The sequence below is a fragment of the Hemicordylus capensis genome, chromosome 3 (assembly GCF_027244095.1).
Source record: "Hemicordylus capensis ecotype Gifberg chromosome 3, rHemCap1.1.pri, whole genome shotgun sequence".
In the NCBI taxonomy this organism is placed as follows: domain Eukaryota; kingdom Metazoa; phylum Chordata; class Lepidosauria; order Squamata; family Cordylidae; genus Hemicordylus; species Hemicordylus capensis.
The window spans coordinates 319,585,155-319,608,898 of record NC_069659.1 but is presented as its reverse complement, the minus strand read 5'-3'; the positions used below and the strand labels follow the sequence as shown (position 1 = coordinate 319,608,898).

Sequence of the window (23,744 nt, the reverse complement as noted above, 5' to 3'; positions counted from 1 at the left end):
TGTAGGCCTCAGCAATCATTGCTGTGAGGTGATTGATGGGAGGCAAGTGGAAAAGCTTGTCTGGTGTTCAAGCTGATTGCCAGGCTGGATATGTCAAGGAACAGCAGGATGGGCTGCCCTTGGGTCTCCATGAGTCCTTCCTGCAAGCCCTAAGCCTATATTACTCCACTCCTCAGGCACGCGGGTGGCTTTCCTTTTTCAAAAACAACAACAAAAACTGCCTCCTGGCTTCGCCTACAAAACTAAGCTAGCACCCTTTGCCCATTTTGTCTTTGATAGCTTTCCTGGCACAGGAAAAAGAGATTTTAGGTCTGATTCTTATGTGCAAATAGCAGCAGGGTAGCTACTTAAATGCAGCCACTTGGAGACGGCATCGCTTTACGATGCTTTCCACAAAATAGTCTTGTGGCACCTTAAAGACTTGAGAGATTTTATTGTGGCATAAGCTCTTTTTGAAAAGAGCCCACATTGTCAGATGCATGGTGGTGTTCTTAGTTGGCAGGGGTGTGTGATATATATAAAACACACACACACACACACACATTTAAAGCTTTAAACGGCCAGGCAAAAGGTCATTAATGGCATGAGGTACTGTCTGTGGCTTACTACTATGCCAGCACAAACTGTACATTAAAATAATGCAGGCCTGCTCAACTTACACCCCCAAGCTGTTTTTGGACTACAACTCCCATAATCCCCAGTCTCAGTGGCCAATCGCCAGGGATTATGGGAGTTGTAGGCCAACATCCACAGGAGGGCCAAAGTTGAGTGGCCCAATAATGGTTTGCATTGTTTTAGTGAAAGTGGCCAAAAATCAGTGGGGAAGACATGGGGTGCTTTCTTAACATAAAAAATCACTACACAGAGCTGACCTCACACAGTAGCATGACAAGTGACAATCCGCTCTGTTATTCAGGTGTGACTAGATTAGCTTGATTCGCGGATGATAAACTGGATTGCCAAGACATTGCTACAGGCATGGACAAGTGCAAATCTGAGTGACTGTATAGCAAGATACTTATGTTCTAATCCAAACCCAATAGATTGTTGTCTGCAAATTGGTGACAGTGGCTACGTGATTTTCTTTTTCTCTATTTTAAACAAATGGAATATAGTGATAACTCAAATTGGTATACTTTATGCATGTTTTTAGCCTACTTTCCAGTAGGCTTAGGAGATCACCCGGCATTCCGTGTGTGTGTGTCTGTCTGTGTCAACTTTGCCCTATCAACTTTGCAATACCTGGACCGATATGAACCAAATTGGGTGCAGTTGTAGGGACACCTCAATGGCACAATTTGTGATGATGTCATCTACCCCAATTCAAGATGGCAGCCACATAAACCTTTGAGGCACAAGTGAGCTAACTTGTGAACCACATAACCAATTTGGACCAAATTTGCTACAGCTGTAGGGACACATAGGGATGCCCCAGTGGCGTAGTTTGTGATGTCATTCACCCCAGTCAAAGATGGCGGACATGTGAACGTTTGAGGCACAAGTGGGCTAACTTGTGAACAGGCTAACTTTTGAACTGTCTAACTGATTTGAACCAAATTTGGTACAGTTGTAGTGAGTGACACACAGGGACAATTAAATGCTGTCATTTGTAATGATGTCATCTACCCCGATCTAAGGTGGCAGATGCATTAACGTTTGAGGATCAAGAGGTCTAACTTGTGAACCACCTAATCGATTTGAACCAAATTTAGTCCAGTTGTAGAGATAGCGAAAGGAAAGTAGGCAGATTAGGTCTTTTACTAGAACAACTTGTTAATATTTGGGTATTTCTAATAAAAGAGTTAACTAGTATTCTGCTAGTATGTATCCTAACCAGTGTTCCCTCTAAGGCAGGGGTGCACAATTCAAATGCCTTTGTGGGCTGGGATCAACCATTACTTTGTTGCAGGAGCCAAGGTTAATTTTCAGGACATTAATTAATAATTATTATACATTAAATGTAGTAAAAATATTATTGAAAGTGAGAGGGCACAGTGTTGAAGTTAGGGGTAAAAATTAGGGGAAAGAGGGATGATGTTAGTAGTGGGCTCCAGCCCAGGAGTGTGGCCAAGGATAGACCAAGTGGCTAAGGACAGACAAAGAACTCTTCAGTAGCTCCTGCTGATGCTACAGGATATTCCTATCTGGGGCAGCAAAAAAGATCCCTGCAGGCTGGATCCAGCCCTTGGGCCTTATGTTGTGCAGGCCTGCTAAGAGGCATGCACATATGCGAATGCATACAATTTTTTTTTAAGTCTGCTCAGTTAATTTTAGATCCCACTTAGATTGAATCAGGAAGGTCCCACTCTGAATATATGTGCATGCTGCCTTGAAACTACCACCCAGAACGAAACTCATTCTGCACACAAATGAATTTTTTAAAATAGAGAACTCTGATCCTAACCCTTTGAACAGAATGTAGACTGTTTGCTGTTAGGTACTGTCCTGAATTTTTGGGAGAGGCACATGTGCTCTACAGCAGGCAAAGACAGACTGCAGGATCTCCTCTTGTTCTTTATGAGAACTCTCATATTTGCCAACCAGAACCTGGTGCAACATTATGACAGGTGAACAGAGCCAGATGCAATTTGGAGGCTGGGTGGGGGCAGAGCCAATTACTTGCCTCACCCCATGAGCCAGATTAGGGATTCTAACAGCACAATTTGGTATTTTAAGAGTATTTTAAAAAAACAATTGAGAACCAGAAACCCTTGCTGAACCTACTGCAAATCAACCACTGTTTATCAGTAAGTCCCAGTCTTAGCTTCTGCTTACCCCCGCTTTATATATACAAGTGAGGGATCTGTGACATTTTTTCAGGGAGCAGGGAAAGAGGGCAGAGAAAATAGAAGCCACTGCACAGCTCCTCTGCTCTTGCTGGAAAGTGCCCATGGCAGAGTGGCTGTGCCAGGTCTTCCTGCCAACAACCAAAGAACAACAAAAAACAGCTTTCAGGGAATCGTACAAATAAAACATAAACCTGTGTTATGCAACAACAATAAGTGGGTGAACTATACTTTTCATATCCTGATGTGATATAAGCAGTGTGATCTTCAGAGGTGGTAATGTCCAGATTTGGGTACATTTTGTGTGATGCTATAGAGCTAAAGAGAATTAAGTTATCTTAGCTAAAGCTGGCCTTTGCAACAACCTCATTTCTGAAACACTGAGAGGGAACATATTATCCCCCTCGCCCCAGCCCAGCCTTGGCTATATCTGTGTTCCACCTGCATCATAGAAGATTTTCTGGTTTCAGGCTGTGTTTTGATCGCTCAGTATCCTGAAATGAACTGACAGGTGCCAGACAATATCAGGGATGCAAAAAACATTGTCATTATTAAGAATTTAAATAGCTGAAATTATATCATTTAAATCTTTAACTGATAGCAGCTCTCTCAGAAGAATTTCCATTTCCCATGAGAGCAGCAGCAAGCGCAGCAGCAGAATTCAGGGAAACTTACAAAGCTGCCTAATACCTAGGCAGCTTCATTGGTCCTTCTAGTTCAGGGATGCTGCTCATCTTCGGCTCTCCAGCTGCTTTTGGACTACAACCTCACCATCCACAGCCACAGTGTTCAGTAGTCAGGCCGGCTGTGGGTTGTAGTCCAACATAAGCAGGAGGTCTGAAAGTATACAGCCCTCTTCTAGCTGAGTATTGCCTATACCAGGGGTTCCTGACCTGGGGTACTCCATATTTCTTTGGATCACAACTCCCATCATTCCTAGCTACCATTTATTGTGGCTAAGAATGATGGGAGTTGTTGTTTAGCAACATCTGGTTGGGAACTCCTGGTCTACACTAACTGGCAGACAGTGGTTCTCTTGGATTTTAGATCGTGGAAGAGAGGCAGGAAGTACACCTTGGGACTTTGTGCATGCAAAGCAGGTGCTCTACCACTGTGCTACAGCCAGGGCTGGTATCAAACGTTGACACCATTGGGCACCTGTCAAGGCCAAACACAGGGACCATAGCCTTGCTGCTCCTTGCTGTTGGTGTCTGTTTGCCTGCCATCTTCAGGTGTGTAGTTAGTAATGAGAGGAAGAGGAGGAGCTGCAGAAGCAGCCTCCACGCAGCTTGCCCTCTTCCTCCAGTGGTGCTGCCAACTGGGCCCAAAGGATCCAAGGAGAGGGCAATTGAAAGAGTGACAGTGTCAAGGAGGAAGGCAGTGGCAGCAAGAAAGAAATGGGCCAGCTTGGAAAAGAGGACTCAATGAGAGCATCTCACCCAGACATTGGTTGGGGCCATCCCTTACTCCTCCTGCTGACCTTTTCTAGTTTGTCCCTTCAATCCATGGTGCAGGGTTATTCGAGACCTCTTGCCCAGCTTCTCAGTATAAAATGTATGTATGTATGTATGAAATTTCTATACTGCCCTTCCAAAATGGCACAGAGTGGTTTACATTAAAACAAAACAATTAGAATCTATTAATTGTTAAAAATGTAGAGTGTGATAATCTGCACAGAGCACATAATTTTGTTTTCCCTGGATTTATTTTCCATGTACAATTTGGAATGTTTAAGGGGCAAACTAGGTACAATCCAGAGACAACAAAATATGCATATGTATACTTAATAGAATAATAAATCTGGAGTCTTAGGACTGTCCACCTTCCCCATACACTCCCACAAATGCACCTGTGTAATTCAGATCACAATATGGCATAAGCAGAAAGCAGGTGTAGTGCTGAAAGGCCACTATAGCATGGTTGTCTGGTGGCTAGGTCTGACAGATTGTATCCATCCTTTTTTTGCTGTGGCTTTGAATGGTCCCAGTCTATAAAAACCAGCCCGTCAAAACTTGTGTGTGTGATATTCCAGGTGCCTGGCAATACACCTGTATGGTTTTGGCTTTATTTCTCCCCTCCCACCCCTGCCCCCAGTCTAAAGCAACAAAGATAGCAAAGTGTTGCTAAATGTTCATTATCCCTGATCCCGCTAGGTATCTGCTCCAAATGGCTGAGAATTTTCTGCACGGTTATTCTCAACACAGAATCCCTGAATAGAAGGCTCTGTGTGCGCTTGGGACAGTGCAACGTTTTTGTTTAATACTTTACAGATTTTTGGACCATAGCGAGCTCTGAACTGAAAAGCAGTATTTTTGCTGACCTTGTTGGAAGGCTAATGCAGTTTCTGGGAAGTAAGTGAAACAAGCAGTTCTTTGTTGGCAGGAGCAAAAAGAGGGAGAGAGGAGAGGGAAGCAGGCCTCCCTCCCCTCCTTCACAATGTCGTGACTAAGTCAAAAGTGTAATGTGGCTGGGTTTTTCTTCCTACCTCCTCAGACATATGTTTTTCATCAGACTACCATGCGTGACACTTGATGCTGGCCAGTTTGTAATGAATTAGGCCAGGGACAGACCTTAAATGGTAGCTAACCCACAACTATACCTAGGCTGTGCTGATGCTGAAATCAGGACAGCTGCTACAGTTCAAAGAGTGCATACACCTGTGTTGGTTAGTGCTTTCCACTTGCAGCATCTTTTGCCCTGCAAAATGGCCTCTTCTTCATGCCTATCCGACAAATAAGTCATCTCAAAAACCTCTCCCTTCCGTCTTGCAGCTCGGGCCAATTTGCTAAGAGATGGATTGTATAGCTGCCTTGCCCTGTACTAGTGCTGAGGTAAATGCATTAAGTACATCATAAGAGCAATGCCTGTGTGAGGCACTGTCTGTAGCAAAACTAGATGGAAATATTTGCATAGAGGGGCAAAATGCATTTTTGAAGGGGTGAGCTTTGTCTCACATATGTGGTTCTGACAGGTAAATATTGGTACCTTTCACATTAATGAAATGACGATTTTGATCTACCTGTTCTAAATGGAGTCACACTTCCCCAAAAGGAACAGGTTCACAGTCTGGGAGTACTTCTGGATCAACACTTCTCCCTGGTTTCTCAGGCTGAGGCGGTGGCCAGGGGTGCTTTCTAACAGCTTCGGCTGATACGCCAGCTGTGCCCGTTTCTCGAGATCAATGACCTCAAAACAGTGGTACATTTGTTGGTAATCTCCAGACTTGACTTCTGTAATGCGCTCTGCATGGGGCTGCCTTTGTACGTAGTCTGCAAACTTCCGTTGGTTCAGAATGCGGCAGCCAGGTTGGTCTCTGGGTCATCTCGGAGAGACCATATTACTCCTCTGTTGATGGAGTTACACTGGCTGCCAATAGGTTTCCGGGCAAAATACAAAGTGCTAGTTATAACTTACGAAACCCTAAACAGCTTAGCCCTCGGTATTTAAGAGAGTGTCTTCTTCGCTATGAGCCCCACCACCCACTGGGGTCATTTGAGGAGGTCCGTCTCCAGTTGCCGCCAACTTGTTTGGTGGCTACACAGAGACGGGCCTTCCCAGCTGCTGCCCCGAGACTGTAGAATGCGCTCCTTGCTGGGATACGAGCCTCCCCATCTCTGGCAATTTTTTAAAAACTTCTGAAAACACATCTCTTCAACCAAGCTTTCTCAGCTTTTTAAAACTTATTTTTAAATTGTTCTGATTATTTAATTGTTGTTTTATGATGTTTTTAATTGTTAATCATTGTTTTATGCCTTTATAATTTTTGTTTTAATTATTAACTGATTTTAATGGTGTTTTAATGTAAACCGCCCTGAGCCTTTTGGAAGGGCGGTATAAAAGTTCTAATAATAAATAAATAAATAAATAAATAAATAAATAATGCTCCTATCCTAAACATAGAGGTCATTCACACAATCAAAAATTGTGTTCTACCCGGGTTTGGGAGCTGTGTGTGATCCCAATTTTTGGTTGTGTGGAAGGAAGATAGGAGAGAAACCTGGATAGAAGTGATGGTGTGGAAGCAAAATAGGAGGAAAACCTGGGTAGCTTTTCCTCCTACCTTGCTTCCATACACTCGAAAACTGGGAGCACACACAGCTCCCAAACCCAGGTAGAACACAGTTTTTGATTCTGTCAAAATATTTTCTCTGGCATGGATCCTGTTGATCTTGATGGGGTTAACTTCCAAGTGGCCATGCTTAGGTCTGCAACCTTTTTTTAATTTCCAGTTTATGATTCAGCAGTAGACCCAGCAATGGTGGGATACAGTTGGGGAACTGGTCGCAGAAAATCATATCTAGCCGTTACAAAAACAAGTTAAAAGACTCTTCTTTGTTGTCAGGTTGCTCTTTGCAGCAAAGCCTGGCATGCCCCCTCCCCTTTATTCATTTTATGATAAATTATTCTCCTTCTAATGCCAGCTTAGAAACAACTAAGATCTACCTTGACATCCTTAGTGGGTAATCCTGGCTTATTCTAACCAGAGTTTCAAAAAGTTGGGGTTCCCAGCTTTTGGAAAGAACTTTTTTGTAAAGTTAGAATAAGGCAGAATCACCTAGTTCAGATGTTATGAGAGCAGAATAATTTCTCCCCTCACATTCGAAGGGGAGAGGGGAATGCATACACCTGAGGCTAGGGGATCTATCCAGGTAGTGACTGGACCTATGTCTACCTAGATTCTGAAATGAAAATGCATTAGTAGCCTTACTCAAACCACTCTGCACTTTGCCTCCTACAGTGTGTGCTTCCTTTTACTACAACATGTAAAAACTTAAGCTATATATTAAAACCATCTTTAATGTGTTTGAATGTTTTATTTTAAAACCACCTTTAGACTTTAACTATATATATAAATCTTCAAATATATCCTATATATTCATTATACTCATATATACCATGTTCATCATTGATAGGCACAGAGACGATTCTGCACCTGGCACACAACTAATGCCATTGATTACTATGGACATCTCTCAGCATTGGCTTACTTTTGAGCTGAAGAAGGAAGACAGGACTTTTTAAAAATGCTGATATTGCTGAAAAGTAATTGGTATAATATACTAGCAGTTTGTAAAATACACCATTCTGCTATTCATGTATTTCAGTAATTCACATACTGTAATCACAGATGGCCAGATTTCCACTGACTGCAGCCCAAAGGCAAACATGCAGAGGCCCTTTGGAAAAAAGGCACTCTTTGTTCAAATGGTATAGACAGATTTCTCAGGAAAAAGTTGGCAAGAACCCACCATGGAGCTTGGGTGGATTTTAATGTCTTTGCTTTTTTAAAAAAAAATTTATGAAAGCACTGCACATTCAGATTACCTTTCTTGTTCTGTATTTATTATTGTTTCACCTGCTTTGATATGTGAACTGTAAGAGTTCAAATAAAAAGACTGAAGAGCTGTCTACTTTCCCCCACCACAGTTATAAATAGCTACCTTTTGGGCCTGCCAGTATGAATGGCTGCATTTTCATTCTCATAATATCTCCCCAACCCCCTCCACCGGACTCTTCATTTTTGCAGTCTTATGTTTGATCTGTCTGTCTGTCTCTCTTGCCAGGGCTAGCTTGCCATTGAAGCGCAATGAGGCAGTTGCCTTAGGCAGCAGGTTGGTGGGACATCCCACACCTACCTCCACTGGCTGCTTGCCTCACCTTCAGTGGGTGGCTGCCCTTACCCTGCTCACTGGCAGTGGCAGTAGTGCCCTCACTGCTTGTCCTGCTCCCTCGTTTTGAAACAAGGGCTGGAGATGGAGAGGAAGATTCCTCCACGCTTCCTTCCACTCTGTTGGCTTCCTCCTCCTGGCAAGTGGGAGGAGGAGAAAGAGTGGAAGCAGTGTTGGTGGCTTCTGCTGTTGCCTCCACCACCAAATAAGGAAATATCAGGGTTGGGGAAAGATTGGCATATGGCTTGCCATGCCACTTCAGGCAGCAGGGGTGAGGGGAGCTTGGGCCAGGCCTTCCTCTTGATTACATTGGCTGGTTTGCTGTAATGTCTTAGTGGGGCTCTACAGGCAGAGATGTTACGCTTCCTCTAGCAGCCACTGGCTTTCCTGCTCTGATGTTGCAGTGTGTCCTTGGTACAGGTGAATAAGCACTAAGGGGGATGTTGGAAAACCTTAGAAAAATTGGAATTCTGAGGTTTGTGAGCAGTGGGTTTAAACTACAGTTACATCAACATCATTGTGCAAGTCCCTGAACACCACGGGCTTTTTACTAACTCTCCATCTGACAGATCAATTAGCCACTTTTTGGAGACGTTTCCGTTAAGAGACAGTTGCTTTCTGAATGTGATTATTGTAACCTTTATTTAAGGTGTCCCCACTCCCCCCCCCCCTTTTCCACTAGTAAGGAGTGTACAAGGCAGCTAATAGAATCAAACAAAACACACATGCGGATATATTTTCTCTCTCTAAATAAAACAGTATCTTTTTTGAAAAAACCACACAATAGGAATTTATTTCCACATATCTACTTACTAACTATGCCTACTTCTGCTTCCAAAATATGAAGTTTTCAGAGAATTTTAAAGGATTGTCAAAGGTGTACACTTATCTGTGCTAGGAGTAATGGCAGCACTTAAGAGATGGTCTTGCCTCCATCAACAATGTAAGAAGAGCCCTGCTGTATCAGACAAAGGGTCCATCTAAGCCAGCATCCTGCTTCCCACAGTGGCCAACTGGATCCCTCCAGGAAGCTCACAGACAGGGCTAGAAGGCAATTGGTCTATGCTGCTGTTGCTCCCTAGCGACTGCTATTCACTAGCATGCTGCTTCTGAACCTGGAGGTTCCATAGAGCTACCATGACTAATTACAATAGACTTCACCTCCATGAATTGGTCTAACCTCCTTTTTAAAGCAGATATCAAGGCATCTTGTGGCAGCAAATTCCGTAAATTAATTATGCATTATGTGAAGTGCTTTCTTTTGTGTGTTCTGAATCTCCTGCTAATCAAATCCAATTTCTTCCTGGAAGCATCGTGGAGGTAATGATCATGCTAATTTCTCAACATGTTTGTTCCGTAGTCATGAATCACCAGCACCCGCCACAAATGACGCCCACGACAACCATCTCCCAGCAGAGCCATCCTACCCCAAACCCTCAAGCTGGCTTATTGAACATGCCAAATGCATTGACTTCCCAGCAGCAGCAGCAACAGAAGCTGAGACTTCAGAGGATCCAGATAGAGAGAGAGAGAATTCGCATGCGCCAGGAGGAACTTATGCGACAGGTATGGCTGTGTTTTTAGACACAACTTGTTTACAGCACTAAAACTTGAACCTTGGCTCTCCACTGACTTTGGTAGATTAAGCTCTTTAAAAGGTCTTGCAGAGGAATCCTGGCTGATATACTGCGCAGTGTTATGTCTGCCTTGTAGTAGAATGTGTGCACAGGTATACAAGAAGGCTCCTGTGCAGGGCAGGAGATTTGAGCAAATGCCATTATGGCCATCCATTACGCAACTACATTTGCACAATTCTTGCACAAGAGAATTCTTTCACATCCATTACAAGGCAGATTGACTGTTGTGCAGTATGTCAGCCCCAGATTTCAAATTATTGCAGGATCTTCCAGGTTGGGTATCTACCTGGAGAGCCCTGTGGTGAGGGAGCATGCAGCCTCAAGATTTGTTACCAGTCTTTCCCCAAGGAGTATCTTGGAGTGGAAAGTACCTTATGAAAAACCCTCCCTGGGGCAATAATTCTCTTATGTGCTTTGTTCCTACTGGTTTTGAAAGCCCACATGTACACTGTGGAGATCATTTTATGGAGTTGCTCTCAATGACGAAATGCTCCTGAGAGTTCTTTCTTAAATCTGTTCCACTACCTTGGCTATACATGACATGAGCTTCGATGCCTGACATTATTCTGCACTTCCAAATGCCTTAGGCTTGCATTGTTATAACTCTGACTAAAGACTTTTCCCATTGTGCTTGTGTTGCACATCTTTGGATTTTACTAGTGATGTAAATTTGGTTTTTATGACTCATATTGTCCAAAATAGATCTGGTGCTTCCTTTACATGGGTTTAAGCAAGCTTTCAACAATTGCAAAGGATGTGCTTTATATACTAGGGAGTATTTCCTACTGATGTCATTGTATATTGCCCAGCATATTAATCAGCATCCTCAGAGCACACAATTAACTTGTTACATTGAGGACTAATGTGTATTGCACTCTATGGAGGCTATTTTGCCCTAGCAACTTACACAACTAGATGGAGTTCTGATCTTCCCCCTTCCTCATGCTGTGTTCCTCCACCACCTTTAAAAAAAAAAGTTTCTTTTCCACCTTAGGCTGCAGCCCTGTGTTTGCTTGCTTGGGAATAAGCCCTACTGAATTCGGCTCTCATGCCTACAGTGTCTTTTCGCCTTTGGGATGTGTGCATAAAGCCCTTTAGCTATTCCAGGATAGCATTTGTTTATACTGTATTTAGTAATACAGTATCACATTTCTTGGCAGCAACAAGAGTATGTTTTCTATTTGTGCAATGACACCAGTTGGCATATCTTTTCTGATGTTTTATTTATGCTCAGTCAGATGCACCAGGATAACACTGAGTCTAGCAATGTATTTTCAGACTTACATTTCGAAACACTTCCCCCCAGTCCCACTATGCCTTGATGAATGGCTGAAGATGTAGAAGAGGGTTACATATCTTGTCTCCTCATCTGATAAACCCACCCCCTGCCATCTGTTCTCATTCATTGTCCAATAGCAAAAGTAACTTTTAGGAGGGCTATGTATCTCTTCACGTGAACTAAGCTAACTGTGTTTGATGCTTGTTATGTGGATGTCTTAGGATGACGCATTTTATTTCTGTGCTTTTCGCACACGTTTTCAGAAAAGAAGTATAGGAATGCCCCCTTCCCCCCTCCCACACACACAGCAGGATCACATATAGCATAGTTCAGAGTTCAACATATTTCTCCGATGTTGCTGGACTACAGCTCCCATCATCTACAGCTACAGTGGCCTTTGGCTGTGGATGATGGGAACTCATCCACAGCAATGAGTCCAGCAATCTCTAGGGACCCAACCCTGGCATCATAATTTTGAGATACTCCAAAGGAGCTGTTGGCTCTTTTTCTGCAGTTTGATACTATTTGCACTATTTTGTCAAGTAGCCATACTATTTGTAATGAAGCACTCGGAGTTAGAAAAGCATATTCTGCACTCTTAATCTTCACATGTAAATGGTGGTGGGCGATAAAGGCAAATTGGCCACTGAGCAGAACGCTAAGGGGGGAGGTCAGGCTTGAAGCTCTCTCTCTGACGTATTTCTGTTAACTTTATTTCTAGATCTCATCCAAAGTGTGAGTGTGTCAGTAGTGGCTGGTGGGCATTGGAGTGGGGGGCAGGGGCAGGGGAGAACTTTGAATTTCCTACTTTGTATTTACCCCAGCCTGCCATCATGGAGGAAAACAAAGGGGAAGAAAAGCAGGGGCAAAAGGCAGAAAACAGAAAGGTCTTGTAGGGGGAGAAGGCAGAGAGCAGAAAAGCCAAGGCAGAAAGCAGAAGCAAAAGGCAGAAAGAGAGACAGAAGGAAGAAATCAGGGATTGCATCCCCTCTCCCACTAAACGAACTAGTAAAAGATCAGACTTGCCAGCAGCCAGGGAATCTGTATAAATGTATAAAAATATACTCCCTAAAGCAACCAGGAAGTGTATTTTTAACCTATTATTTTAGTTTTTCCTGGGGGCAGTGCCAGGAGAAGCCCCCTAGGAATCAGACTGGCTGGAGCAGCTTGAATAGCAGCTATTGTAGCCAGTAGACCAAAAGAAGAAGTTACAGGCAAGGGAGGAGGGGCTGGAGGAACCTTCCTACTCTGAAGGCTTCCCTGGCTGCTGGTAAGTTTGATCCTGTACTTAGTGTGTGTGTTGTTGTTGTTGTTGTTGTTGTTGGGCATATCCCTTCCTGCCCTTACTGACCAGCAAACGTGTGTGTGTGAGGGAGGGAGGAGTGTACTCTAAATGTAATATGTTGAATGGAAGTAACTGTTCATATAGACATAGCTGCAGAAGATAAAAATAGGGGAAATTGCTTGGTAGAAAAGTCCCAGGACATAGCCTGAGGGTTCATGATATAGAAACATTGCTGAAGTTGATCAGGTCTAGGTCTGGTCACAGGATGGGAGATGCCCTGGCAACAAACAAAAAAGAGGATCAAGGACAGCCATAAACTTGTAATTAATAGATAGAACAATTGCTAGTGCTGAAGTTCACAAAACATTTTGTTAAGAATCATTGCAGCAGTTTGGACAGTGCTTTTATCGGAGTGTCCTAATGACATGGAGGAGAAGTATGACTATATCTTTCTCCATCCCTAATGCACCATCCACCATTGCCTGATTGTGAAGGGGACAGTATATCCGAACAACTCCTGGTGTGTACATTAAATACTACTTGGTTTGGATGAAAACCCCTCGGATGATTAGGTGGCTGTGGCATTGCAGTTGTTTATGCTAATCTTAGCAAAGAGCACATTTTGCTCCTTCCCTGCAAGCAGTTTTTAAAAAGCAGTTGCAGTACCATCCATGGCATGCAGCCTTAATCAGCAAGAACTTCTATGAACTTCCTGTCAGCTGTCCGAGCCATATTGAGACCCCGGCAGTAATATGGTGGAGGGCATCAGACCCCTGAAGTTCAAACATGTTCAGCGTCCCAACATTTTTCTCGCTGCTCTAATCCTTCACTTTTTCTTTGTGGTTAATGCAACCTGTCTTTTAAGGGGGAAAATGCTGAGTAAGTGTGTGTGCGGGTTGCTAGGCAACTGAAAGGAGGTGAAGAGCGTTTGGGTGAAAGGGAGTGGGCCTCTCCTCCAGTCTGCTCTTCAGCCTGACAGCAGCTGCTGGCAGCCTGACAGAAGGCTCCCTCTGCAGACATTTCTGACTCTGCAGCTGCTCTGCCTAGAGTGACACACCCAGCAGCAAAGGAATACACACACACACACAAAAACACAGAGCGCTCTCTGGAGTCTCCTGGTGAACTGATGGGATTTGTGGTCCTGCTTCCTTTTACAGGGTTGAGACCATGCTGGAAGAGTTATTTTTTCCACCTGCTTCAGGGAAGGGGCAATCCTGAAAAAGAGGGCCATCTAGATTTCATAAATTCACATGTGCTCCCTATTTCATGAACATGTTTGTAGCTTGATGTCTTCAGTTTTGCTTTTGCTTTTGCTATTGATTTTGAAAAATGAAATGGCCAATCTGCCAAGTAGCAATGGCAAAGAGACTTGCAACCGTTTTCCAGGTTAGGTTCCCGTGAAAAATGAGTGAACAGCAACATCCCTGACAATGTTTTAAAAGTCTAAAGACGCACCTATTCACCCAGGCTTTTAATTAACTATTGTTTTAACAGTTTTAACATCGTTTTAAAATGTTGTTTTAAAATTTAAATTGTTTTAATGTTTTAACTTTTACTATATCATTAATTTTATTTTAACTACTGTTGTAGAGTTTTCTCTAAAGCTTTCTCTAAAAGTTTTCTGTTGTCATTTATTCTAACTAATGTTTTAACTTTTTGTTTGTTTGCTTGTTGTAAATTGCCCAGAGACATGAGTTTTGGCCAGTATAAAAATATGTTGAAATCACTCACTCACTCACTCACTCTGGCCATCCAGTACTATCCATGTTCTCACAAGTAAATTCCAGTGTGTTCAATAGACTGGGGTAGGCAACCTTGGCTCCCCTGCTGTCAATGTTTTGTGGCTGGGATGATGAGAGTTGCAGTTCAACAACAGCTGGAGAGCCGAAGTTGCCTACCCCTGTAATAGACCCTGTGTCCAAGGTAAGTGTGCAGACCTAAACACTCTTATTAGTGAACTACACTCACTCATGTAAGCTCTAGTGGGATTTTTTTTTGCAATAAACGTGGATAGGGTTATGCTGCAAGAGTCAGCCAGGGGGGCATGCCTCCCTCCCCCACCATACACACACTCACACTCACTCTCTCTCTCACTCACACACACACACACACACACACACACTCACATACACACTCACGTGCTCTCGCTCTCTCCCTCTCCACACACACCTGCCTTTTCAGGAAGTGACAGCAGTTGGGGGCGACTTCATCACAACATATCTCTGTAAGTTGAACAGTCCTGAAATATAACTTACAGCAAAGTCCAAGCTCTGCTTGTCAGGGCTCTTGCTTGTCCTTGGCTGAAGGACAGGCAGATCCAAAGGAAATAAAAGGAGCAAGGACACAGGGGCCTGCTGGATGTTTCAAAGAAGTGATGGGGGGAGGAGGAGGAACCCTGAGGGAGCAAACTTCATGTGTGTGAATTGTTTCTGTAATGCTTACTGTGTTTTTAAGCCCTGTGCCCAATAAATAATTTTCAGGGCTGCAATGTTTAGTTGATTAATTAGTTAAAGCCGCTGATTGAGAACCTTCCACCTTATTGTAGGTGCAGGAAAAAGAAGGTTGCACCAAAAACTGAGCCAAAGCAGAATATAGTAGATTGGTGCAGGAAAATATGCATTTATTAATTCCAGTGCATTTTGAGCTCTCTGCTTTTCATCAGGGGAAAAGAATTAAGAAATAAGTGTTTCTCAAGATACATGTTGCCTTAGCAGTGATTTTAAAAGGTGCCACCAATGAATTGGGTAGTAGATTTTAATTTTTTTTTTTTAAAGTGACTGACCTACCACACAAAGAAACTTTGGGCAGTTTGAGCACTGCCTGCGTCCTTGTGTGCATGAAAGCACTCCCAATTGCACTGGAGGACAATAGCATTCCATCATAAGTGCTTCATGCATGCAGTTGTGTAATGCAATGTCCATGATTTCCAATGGGCATTTCATTGCATAACTGCATGCCCGGAGTGCTTATGATGGAGTGCTGTTGCCCCACAGTGCAGCCTCATTGGTGGTGCTTCAATGCACACAGTAGCATTGGCGGTGCTCAAGTCACCTGCGTTTCTTAGTGCAATATGTTAGCCCGTGTAAACACAAACCATTGGTAGAAGATTCCACCTTAGAAGACACACTCCTCTTGCTCTGTCCTCATAGGACAGAATGCCTCTTATGATATAAAATCTGCTGTGCTACATTAATGCAGGGAACTCCAGCCTGGGGTAGTATCCCGGGGAGGGAGTAATTGAAAGGCCCCCAAGGGGTACTTGGAGCCCTCCTGCCTCCCTGTACTGCTGCCGTGCTATTTGTTCCCCATCTGAGGAGGATTGCTGGCTTGAAACTGACATGTCATCAGCAATGTGTTCACTGCAGAAGGGGAGGGAGGAATGTGAAGACCATCTTTTGCTCCTGATTGGTTGGATATGCTCCGGCTAACAACCCCCCCTCCGCAGCCTGATTGTGAGAGCCAGCATTCTTTCACAAAGAGAGTTGTGGCTAAAAGGTGTCTTTTATCAGCTTTGGCTGATATGCCAGCGACATCCGTTTCTTGAGATGAATGGCCTCAAAACAGTGATACATATGCTGGTAACTTCCAGACTTGACTTCTGCAATGCGCTCTATGCCTTTGTACATAGTCCGGAAACTCCAGTTGGTACAGAATGTGGCGGCCAGGTTGGTCTCTGGGTCATCTCAGAGAGACCACATCACTCCTTTGCTGATAGAGCTACACTGGCTGCCAATAGGTTTCTGGGCAAAATACAAAGTGCTGGTTATAACCTATAAAGCCCTAAACGGCTTGGGCCCTGGGTATTTTAAGAGAACGTCTTCTTCATTATGACTCCCGCCCATTGAGGTCGTCTGGAGAGGTCCATCTCCAGTTGCCGCCAGCTTAGCTGGTGGCCACACAGGGAAGGGCCTTCTCAGTTGCTGCCCCGAGACTGTGGAATGCGCTCCCTACTGAAATATGATCCTGCCCATCTCTGAAAATTTTTAAAAAGCATTTGAAAACCCACTACTTCACCCAAGCCTTTTCAGCTTTTTAAATTTGTAGGTTTTAATCTGTGTTTGATTTTTAAACTGTCTAAACTGTTTTAAGTTTTCATGTATGTTTTTAACTTGTTTTGTGTGGTTGTTAACTGCCCAGAGATGAAAGTTTGGGGCGGTATACAAATTTGATAGATAGATAAATGTATTATGGAAGACACTTTCATTCACAAACATGAGTGTCTGGAAATATTCTCTCCAGGAAGGGAAGGAATGATAGGGAGCATCCCCCCTCCTCTTCTCAGTCATCCTGACAGACAGGAAGTGTTTTTCAAAAAGTTCTACAATTGGTTTACATAGAAACACAATAGAAAAATAATGGGGGGGGGAGAACTAATGAGTTGATTAAGTGCCATCAAGTTGGTGTCGACTTTTAGCGACTGCATAGATTTTCTCCAGGATGATCTGTCTTCAACTTGGCCTTCAAGGACTCTCAGTGGTGCATTCATTGCTGTAGTAATTGAGTCCATCCACCTTGCTGCTGGTCATCCTCTTCTCTTTCCTTCAGCTTTCCCCAGCATTATGGACTTCTTTGGGGAGCTGAGTTTTCACACAATGTGTTCAAAGTATGATAGTTAACTAATGAGCAAAAGGTAAAGTGTGCCATTGAGTCGGTGTTTACTCCTGGCGCCCACAGAGACCTGTGATTGTCTTTGGTAGAATACAGGAGGGGTTTAACATTGCCATCTCCCGCACAGTATGAGATGATGCCTTTCAGCATCTTCCTATATCACTGCTGCCCAGTATAGGTGTTTTCCATAGTCTGGGAAACATACCAGCAGGGATTTGAACTGGCAACCTCATACTTGCTAGGCAAGTCATTTCTCGCTGTGCCATTGGGTGGCTCTAACTAATGAGTACCCCAGTTGAAATAAATAGGACTCACACACTAAAAATCTCTATGAAGGTACCTGAGTTGGTTTGAAATGGAAGGGCTATACTTTTTCTTTTTTTTTAAGTTTGGGAAAACTCCCCCCCCCCCATTAATGCATCATCACAAACGAAGACACCCCTATTGTACTTGTGTGTAGATTTCTGTCAATTTAATTAACTATTCAGCTGAAATGTATTCAGTTAATTGACTAAGATTTCTTTTAGTATTTTAGTTGTCCCAGCAACCCTCAGTAGTGATGTGCAAACAGGTTTGATGGTTCGGGGTTGAACTGAACTATCCCCTGTTTGGTCCGACCCTGGACCGAACACCCTCTGACTGTTCGGGGAGTTTGTGGACTTAATTTTTTTTTTAAACTTACCCCCTTTGGGAGAGTTGTTGGAGGTGGTGTGTGTGTGTGTGTGGTGGTCCGTGGAAGTTCCCCCTCCCCCACTGCCTGTTCGGCCGGCTCTTCGGACCTTCTCCCTCCGGCATGGTGGCCATTTTGTAGGCCGCCACACCTGCGCAATTGTCCTCTGCATGGCCTCCAAAATGGCTACCATGCCAGAGCGGGAAGGCCCAGTTTGGGCTGTAAGGGAAGCTGGCGGGGGCAGGGGGAACCTCCACAGACACCCTCCGCCGCTGCCTCCAACAACTCCCCCAAAGGGGGTAAGTAATTAAAAAAAAAAATAAAAGTTCACAAACTCCCCTGGACCGAACTGGGGGCGGGGGCTGATTTGAGAGGGTGCTGGGCCAGCTGGTTCCTTGCAAACCCCTAACCCTCAGTGCTAATAATTAGGTGCATGAGGAGAGAATGAGAGGCACTCAACTCCAGCATTTTGAAAGGAGATGGATTTGACATCCTGCTTCCTCACTCGGTTAAGACATTTCCTAGGAGCAGAGCTTCTCTTGGCAACTATTTGTGCCTCCCTAAGACAGCCTGCCTCACATTTTGATAATAACTGGCAGGTAATGTGATCCGTGGGTCATGTTGCAGATGTATCCAGCCTCAGGCCCATGGATAATTTTGTACCTTAAAGTGCAATTATATATCCCCTTTTGCATGAATTACTTGTGAACTAGGCAGATTGCACTTCGCAGTATTATTACTCTTATTCTGAAATGTTCTAAACATGTGAATTTGTTATTTCACATATGGGTTGGAACTCACAAGGATTGAAAATCAGAATGACCTTGGGCTTTTCTTCTTTTCTTTCTTTGTTGTGTGGGTCTTATGATAAAGGTAAAGGTTAAGTTGTGCCTTCAAGTCAGTGTTGACTCCTGGTGACCACAGAGCCCTGTGGTTTTTCTTTGGTAGAATACAGGAGGGGTTTACCATTGCCTCCTCCCTCACAGTGTGAGATGATGCCTTTCAGCACCTTCCTTTATCACGGCTACCTGATATAGATGTTTCCTATATTCTGGGAAACTTACCAGCAGGGATTCAAACCAGCAACCTCTTGCTTGCTAGGCAAGTCAATCCCCCTGCCCCCACTGTGCCACTTCGTAACTAGTAGCAAGCATGAATTGTCTCCTTTGCTAAGCAGGATCTGACTTGGTTTTCATTTGGATGAGTGACTTCAGGTGAGCTCTGTAAGATATTCCTCTTAAGCTGTGGGGCCATAGCTCAGTGATAGAACATCTAACTTCTGTGCAGGAGGTCTCAGGTTCATCCCTGGCATCCCCAGATAGACCTGGGAGAGACTCCTGTCTGAAACCTTGGAAAGCTGCCGCCAGTCAGTGTAGAAAATACTGAGCTTGATGGACCAGTAGTGGTCTGACTCGGTATAAGGCAGCTTCCTATGTGTTAATTCCATTAGTACTATTGTCACTCTGGGAACCATGAGTTCTAGAAATGTTTGTTGTTGCCTGAATGAAAGGTGAAAGGCAAGATGCCAGGGGAAAACAGCAAGCCACCTGCAACAGAGGAGTTGGATGAATTTAACTACCAAAGTGGTAGTCCATTTGTCACCCTACATCAGAGGCCCAATAGGGCAGAGGTATAATGAGGAGCAGCACGAAACCAGACCTGTGGCGCATTCTAAAGCGACAGTTTAGCAGCTGTGCATGTGCAGTGAGCTATTTCTGCCGGGAAGGGTTCCAGGAAATGTGACAGGAGATTTCTGGAATCACTTGGCATGTAGTTAAAAAGAGGGTTGCGTCAAGGGCCTCTGTGTGTACCGAGGCAGTGAATAATTCACCATGCTGTAGCCCTTTGAAGCTTTTACACATTTTGGCAGCTTTAGCAGAAACTGCTAAAGGAGAAGGCATTTTAGAGCTGCTGGCACACGGCAGGCATTTTAATGCTGCTGCAATGTCACGGCTGCCTTGATCTTCCCTTTTGTTTCCACTGGCTCCTCTCCCCTTCGCTTTTTGGGAAACCATGGGCTCACAGCAGCACCAAGGAGAGGAAACAGTCAGTCAGGGCTGCAGAGGGGTGGGTTGTGTGTGTGGTTTTTGGTGGTTGTTTTTAAGTAAATGTCAGTGAGCATGTCACGATTGGCCTGTAGGAGGCACTCCTTTTGCCAGATGACGTGCTGTGCTCTGCGAAGGCGTCCTGTCGTATACAATGTGCTTGAAAAGCTGTCATTGGCTTGGCGCTGTGGTAGCGGACCCAGGTCTCTTCCCGTCTCCTTCCATTGCTGCAAAGCCTGAGGGAATCCATGCAGCCGAGTAGCAGCTTGTCTTGTGGTGATGCAAGCGGGGAAGCGAGCCATTAAAAATGCGGGTTCACATCAGGTTCATCACTTGCCGTTTTTTTTTTTTTTGAAGATTCTTCTTCAGACACTCACTTTAAAAAGTGGATAGGACACTTTGAACCCATCTATCTATATATATATTGTGTAGAATAAGATCAAACTCCTTTGCGTACAATGTAGCTCTAAAAGGAATGCAGTGATAACCATTTAACTTGAGAAAAATATTTTTTAAATTGTTCTGGATTTTTTAAAAAGCTTTTCTTAATAGAATGCATGGAACAGGGTAAAAATGTGGTACTGCTTATTCTAAACTGTGTTTCTTTTTTGTGTTTAGGGCAGGGCCATATACCTTTTGATCCTCCAGCTGTTTTTGGACTACAGCTCCCATCATCCCCAGCCACAGTGCCAGTAGTGAAGGATGATGGGAGTTGTAGTCCCAGAATCTGCAGAAAGAGCTAAGTTATGGAGACCTGGTTTAGGGATTTGGTTCAGGTTCAAGAAAACCTAGAGATTTTAGATTTGAGTTCAGTTTCAGTTAACTGAAACAACTTTGTATTTGGGTTCAGATTCAGTTTGTCTCCTTGGATGTGTGAGGGGTTGAGCTGACAATTTTTAGCCTCAAAATTCACTTGAGGTTGCAGTCGGACAACAGTAGAACAAAGAAGGGTGTTTTTTGGTTTATTTAAGAACCCAAATGAATTATATTTTCAAATGCTTATTATATGGACTTAAAAAACTTTAAACCCCACCTTCTCCCTGGTCACTTTTATTGTTGTAAACTGCTTCAAGCAAGAAGGATCATAATAGAATCATAAAATCCTGACAGTTATAATGAGTATAAATACAATAATTTATTTTAGTATTTTACTTCATATTTATCCCTTCCTTCTTCCAAAGAGTTCAGAACAGCATACATGGTTTTCCATTTCCATTGTATTATCACAACAACCTTTTGAGGTAGGGTAGAGAGACAGAGTAACTAGCTGAAGGTCACTTTGTGAGCTTCATGGCTGAGCAGTGATTTGAACCCAGGTCTCCCTGATCCTAGTTTGACATTCTCGCCACTGTACCACATTACTATGCAATCTGTCTTAACAGCTCTCATTTGGAATCTGCCATCTTTATCAAAATTTGTAAATGATGTCAAGGAGTTCCTTTGTACACACCAGGATTACGGGAAATAGCACCAGGGAAAGGCAAAAACGAATGGAGTAGGATATTCCCTGCGAAGATGGCAGCTTCCTGGATATGGACTTTGGCATCTGTGCAGACAAGGAAAGGATTGGGGCAGCCTTGTGCATAGGCACAGTTAGCAAATATTGGGTTTGCAAAATATGAGTGCATCCATTTATGATGCCCCAAAGCGTTGTGTGGATGTCCCTGTAGTTCCATGAAATTAAAACATACAAATTAGAGTCCTGCACCTGCTTCTGATGGATGGACCTGGTGTCTGTTAGCTTCTTCTGAGCTGAGAGACAAAAACCTAGCACCAGGTGGCCAACCTGAGGGTCTCTAGACCAGAGGTGTATCTAGGGGAAATAGCGCCTAGGGCAAACACTGAAATTGCGCCCCCTGTCCAAGCATCTGACACCCATCTTTCAGATAACTTTACCATAATATCAGCTGAAAAATACAAGTCAGGCTCGTTAATCTTTTAATATTTCAAAAACGATTTAGCAGTGGACTTAGCCAGACCAAAAAATGCTGGAAAACTACAAATTTCAGTATGCAGAAGCTCATGAAATACCCAAATACTATGTGGAGGTGTACTTGGAAAACTAAACAGAAGTGCCTGTCTAATTCTCTACTATGTATTGTAGCATCACTATTACATAAGTTTTAAAAATAAATGGAGAATTTGACTTTCCCCAGATACTCTGAAAAAATAATTAAAGGATATGCAGAGTGAACTGTGTCACTGCTTGGAATATATTCTAGTCTTTCAGAAAGTCAGTTGAAATGAGAGAAAGAGAGCAAGAAACTCCCAGTGGGCCTTAATATTAAGGATTTCACACTGATTCAAAGACAAGCTCACCATTAATAGCCGTATTAGCAAGGAGCCCCTGGTGGCGCAGTGGTAAAACTGCCGCCCTGTAACCAGAAGGTTACAAGTTCGATTCTGACCAGGGGCTCAAGGTTGACTCAGCCTTCCATCCTTCCGAGGTCGGTAAAATGAGTACCCAGAATGTTGGGGGCAATATGCTAAATCATTGTAAAACCGCTTAGAGAGCTTCGGCTGTAGAGCGGTATATAAATGTAAGTGCTATTGCTATTGCTATATCACTTTTAACTCACTTATCACAGGAAGCAAAGTAAGAGCAAATGAACAAAATCCTAGCTCATAAGCTTCAGCTCAGTATTCACAAGCCTTGATTCTCTGTACATAGTGCCAATCTGAATATGTGTACAGTGTCTTATATTATATAATTTTTTTAATTTTTTTTTACCTGTAGCCCCTTTGGGGGGCTTCCTAAAGGCTGTGGGGTTGTTTTTTTTGCAAAGTTTTCCCCTCCCCCCACCAGTCTCTAGGGCCTCGCAGGGACCATTTGAGCATGTGCGGTTGTCATTTTTAAAAATAATCTTTAAAAAAAAAAAAAGGCCACTGAAAACAAAATGGCCAGCGCACATGCTCAAATGGCCTCTGCAAGGCCTGGCATGACCTAGGGCCTCACAGAGGCCATTTGAGCATGCATGGTGGCCATTTTGTTTTTGGCAGCCATTTTTAAAATTTTTTTAATTTTACAAAATGGCGTCCCCTTCAAGTGGCGCACCGGGCACGTGCCCTGCCTGCCCCACCCTAAATACGCCCCTGCTCTAGACTACAACTCCTGTCATTATTATTATTATTTGATTTCTATACCGCTCTTCCAAAAATGGCCCAGGGCGGTTTACACAGAGAAATAATAAATAAATAAGATGGATCTCTGTCCCCAAAGGGCTCACACTAGACACCAGCAACAGTCACTGGAGGGATGCTCTGCTGGGGCTAGATAGAGCCAGTTACTCTCCCATAAAGAGTATGACCATGTTAAAAGGTGCCTCTTTGCCAAGTTAGCAGGGGTTGCAGTACTACCGCTGGGAAAGATGGGAGTTGTAGTCTGAGAACTTCTGGAGACCCTCCGGTTGGCCATCTCTGTTCTAGCAGGAGAGAGACAGGCTAGAAAGTCAGACTGTAGGCAGGCCTTTGGTCCCCTATGCCCTAGCTCAGGAATGCCACACTTCTGCCTGTGCTCTTGACATGCCTGAACTGCAGGTTAGCAAACTGTTCTGTAAATGAACATAGTAGTGTGTGTATAATAAGAAAGTATGCCTGCTGAGCAACTGCTGAGCATCTGTGTGTGAGGCAGCCTCAAGCTAGCAGACTAAAGGGTGCAGCTGGCCCACCCAGCAGTCAGCCCTGCACCATGTTTTTTGAACTTGCACATTTGTATTGCTTTCCATTTCTACAGAATAATAAGCTACAAAAGAGCAAAACGCCATC

The 23,744-nt window shown here is 43.7% G+C and overlaps 1 protein-coding gene across 1 annotated transcript in view; it reads left to right on the top strand.

The window, feature by feature from the left end:
* WWTR1 (WW domain containing transcription regulator 1) overlaps positions 1-23,744 on the top strand; it is a 126,713-nt gene that overhangs the window by 85,989 nt on the left and 16,980 nt on the right. The window contains exon 3 of the mRNA XM_053310256.1: positions 9,816-10,021. Coding sequence (XP_053166231.1) covers positions 9,816-10,021 — 206 coding nt within the window. The remainder of the gene's footprint in view (positions 1-9,815; positions 10,022-23,744) is intronic.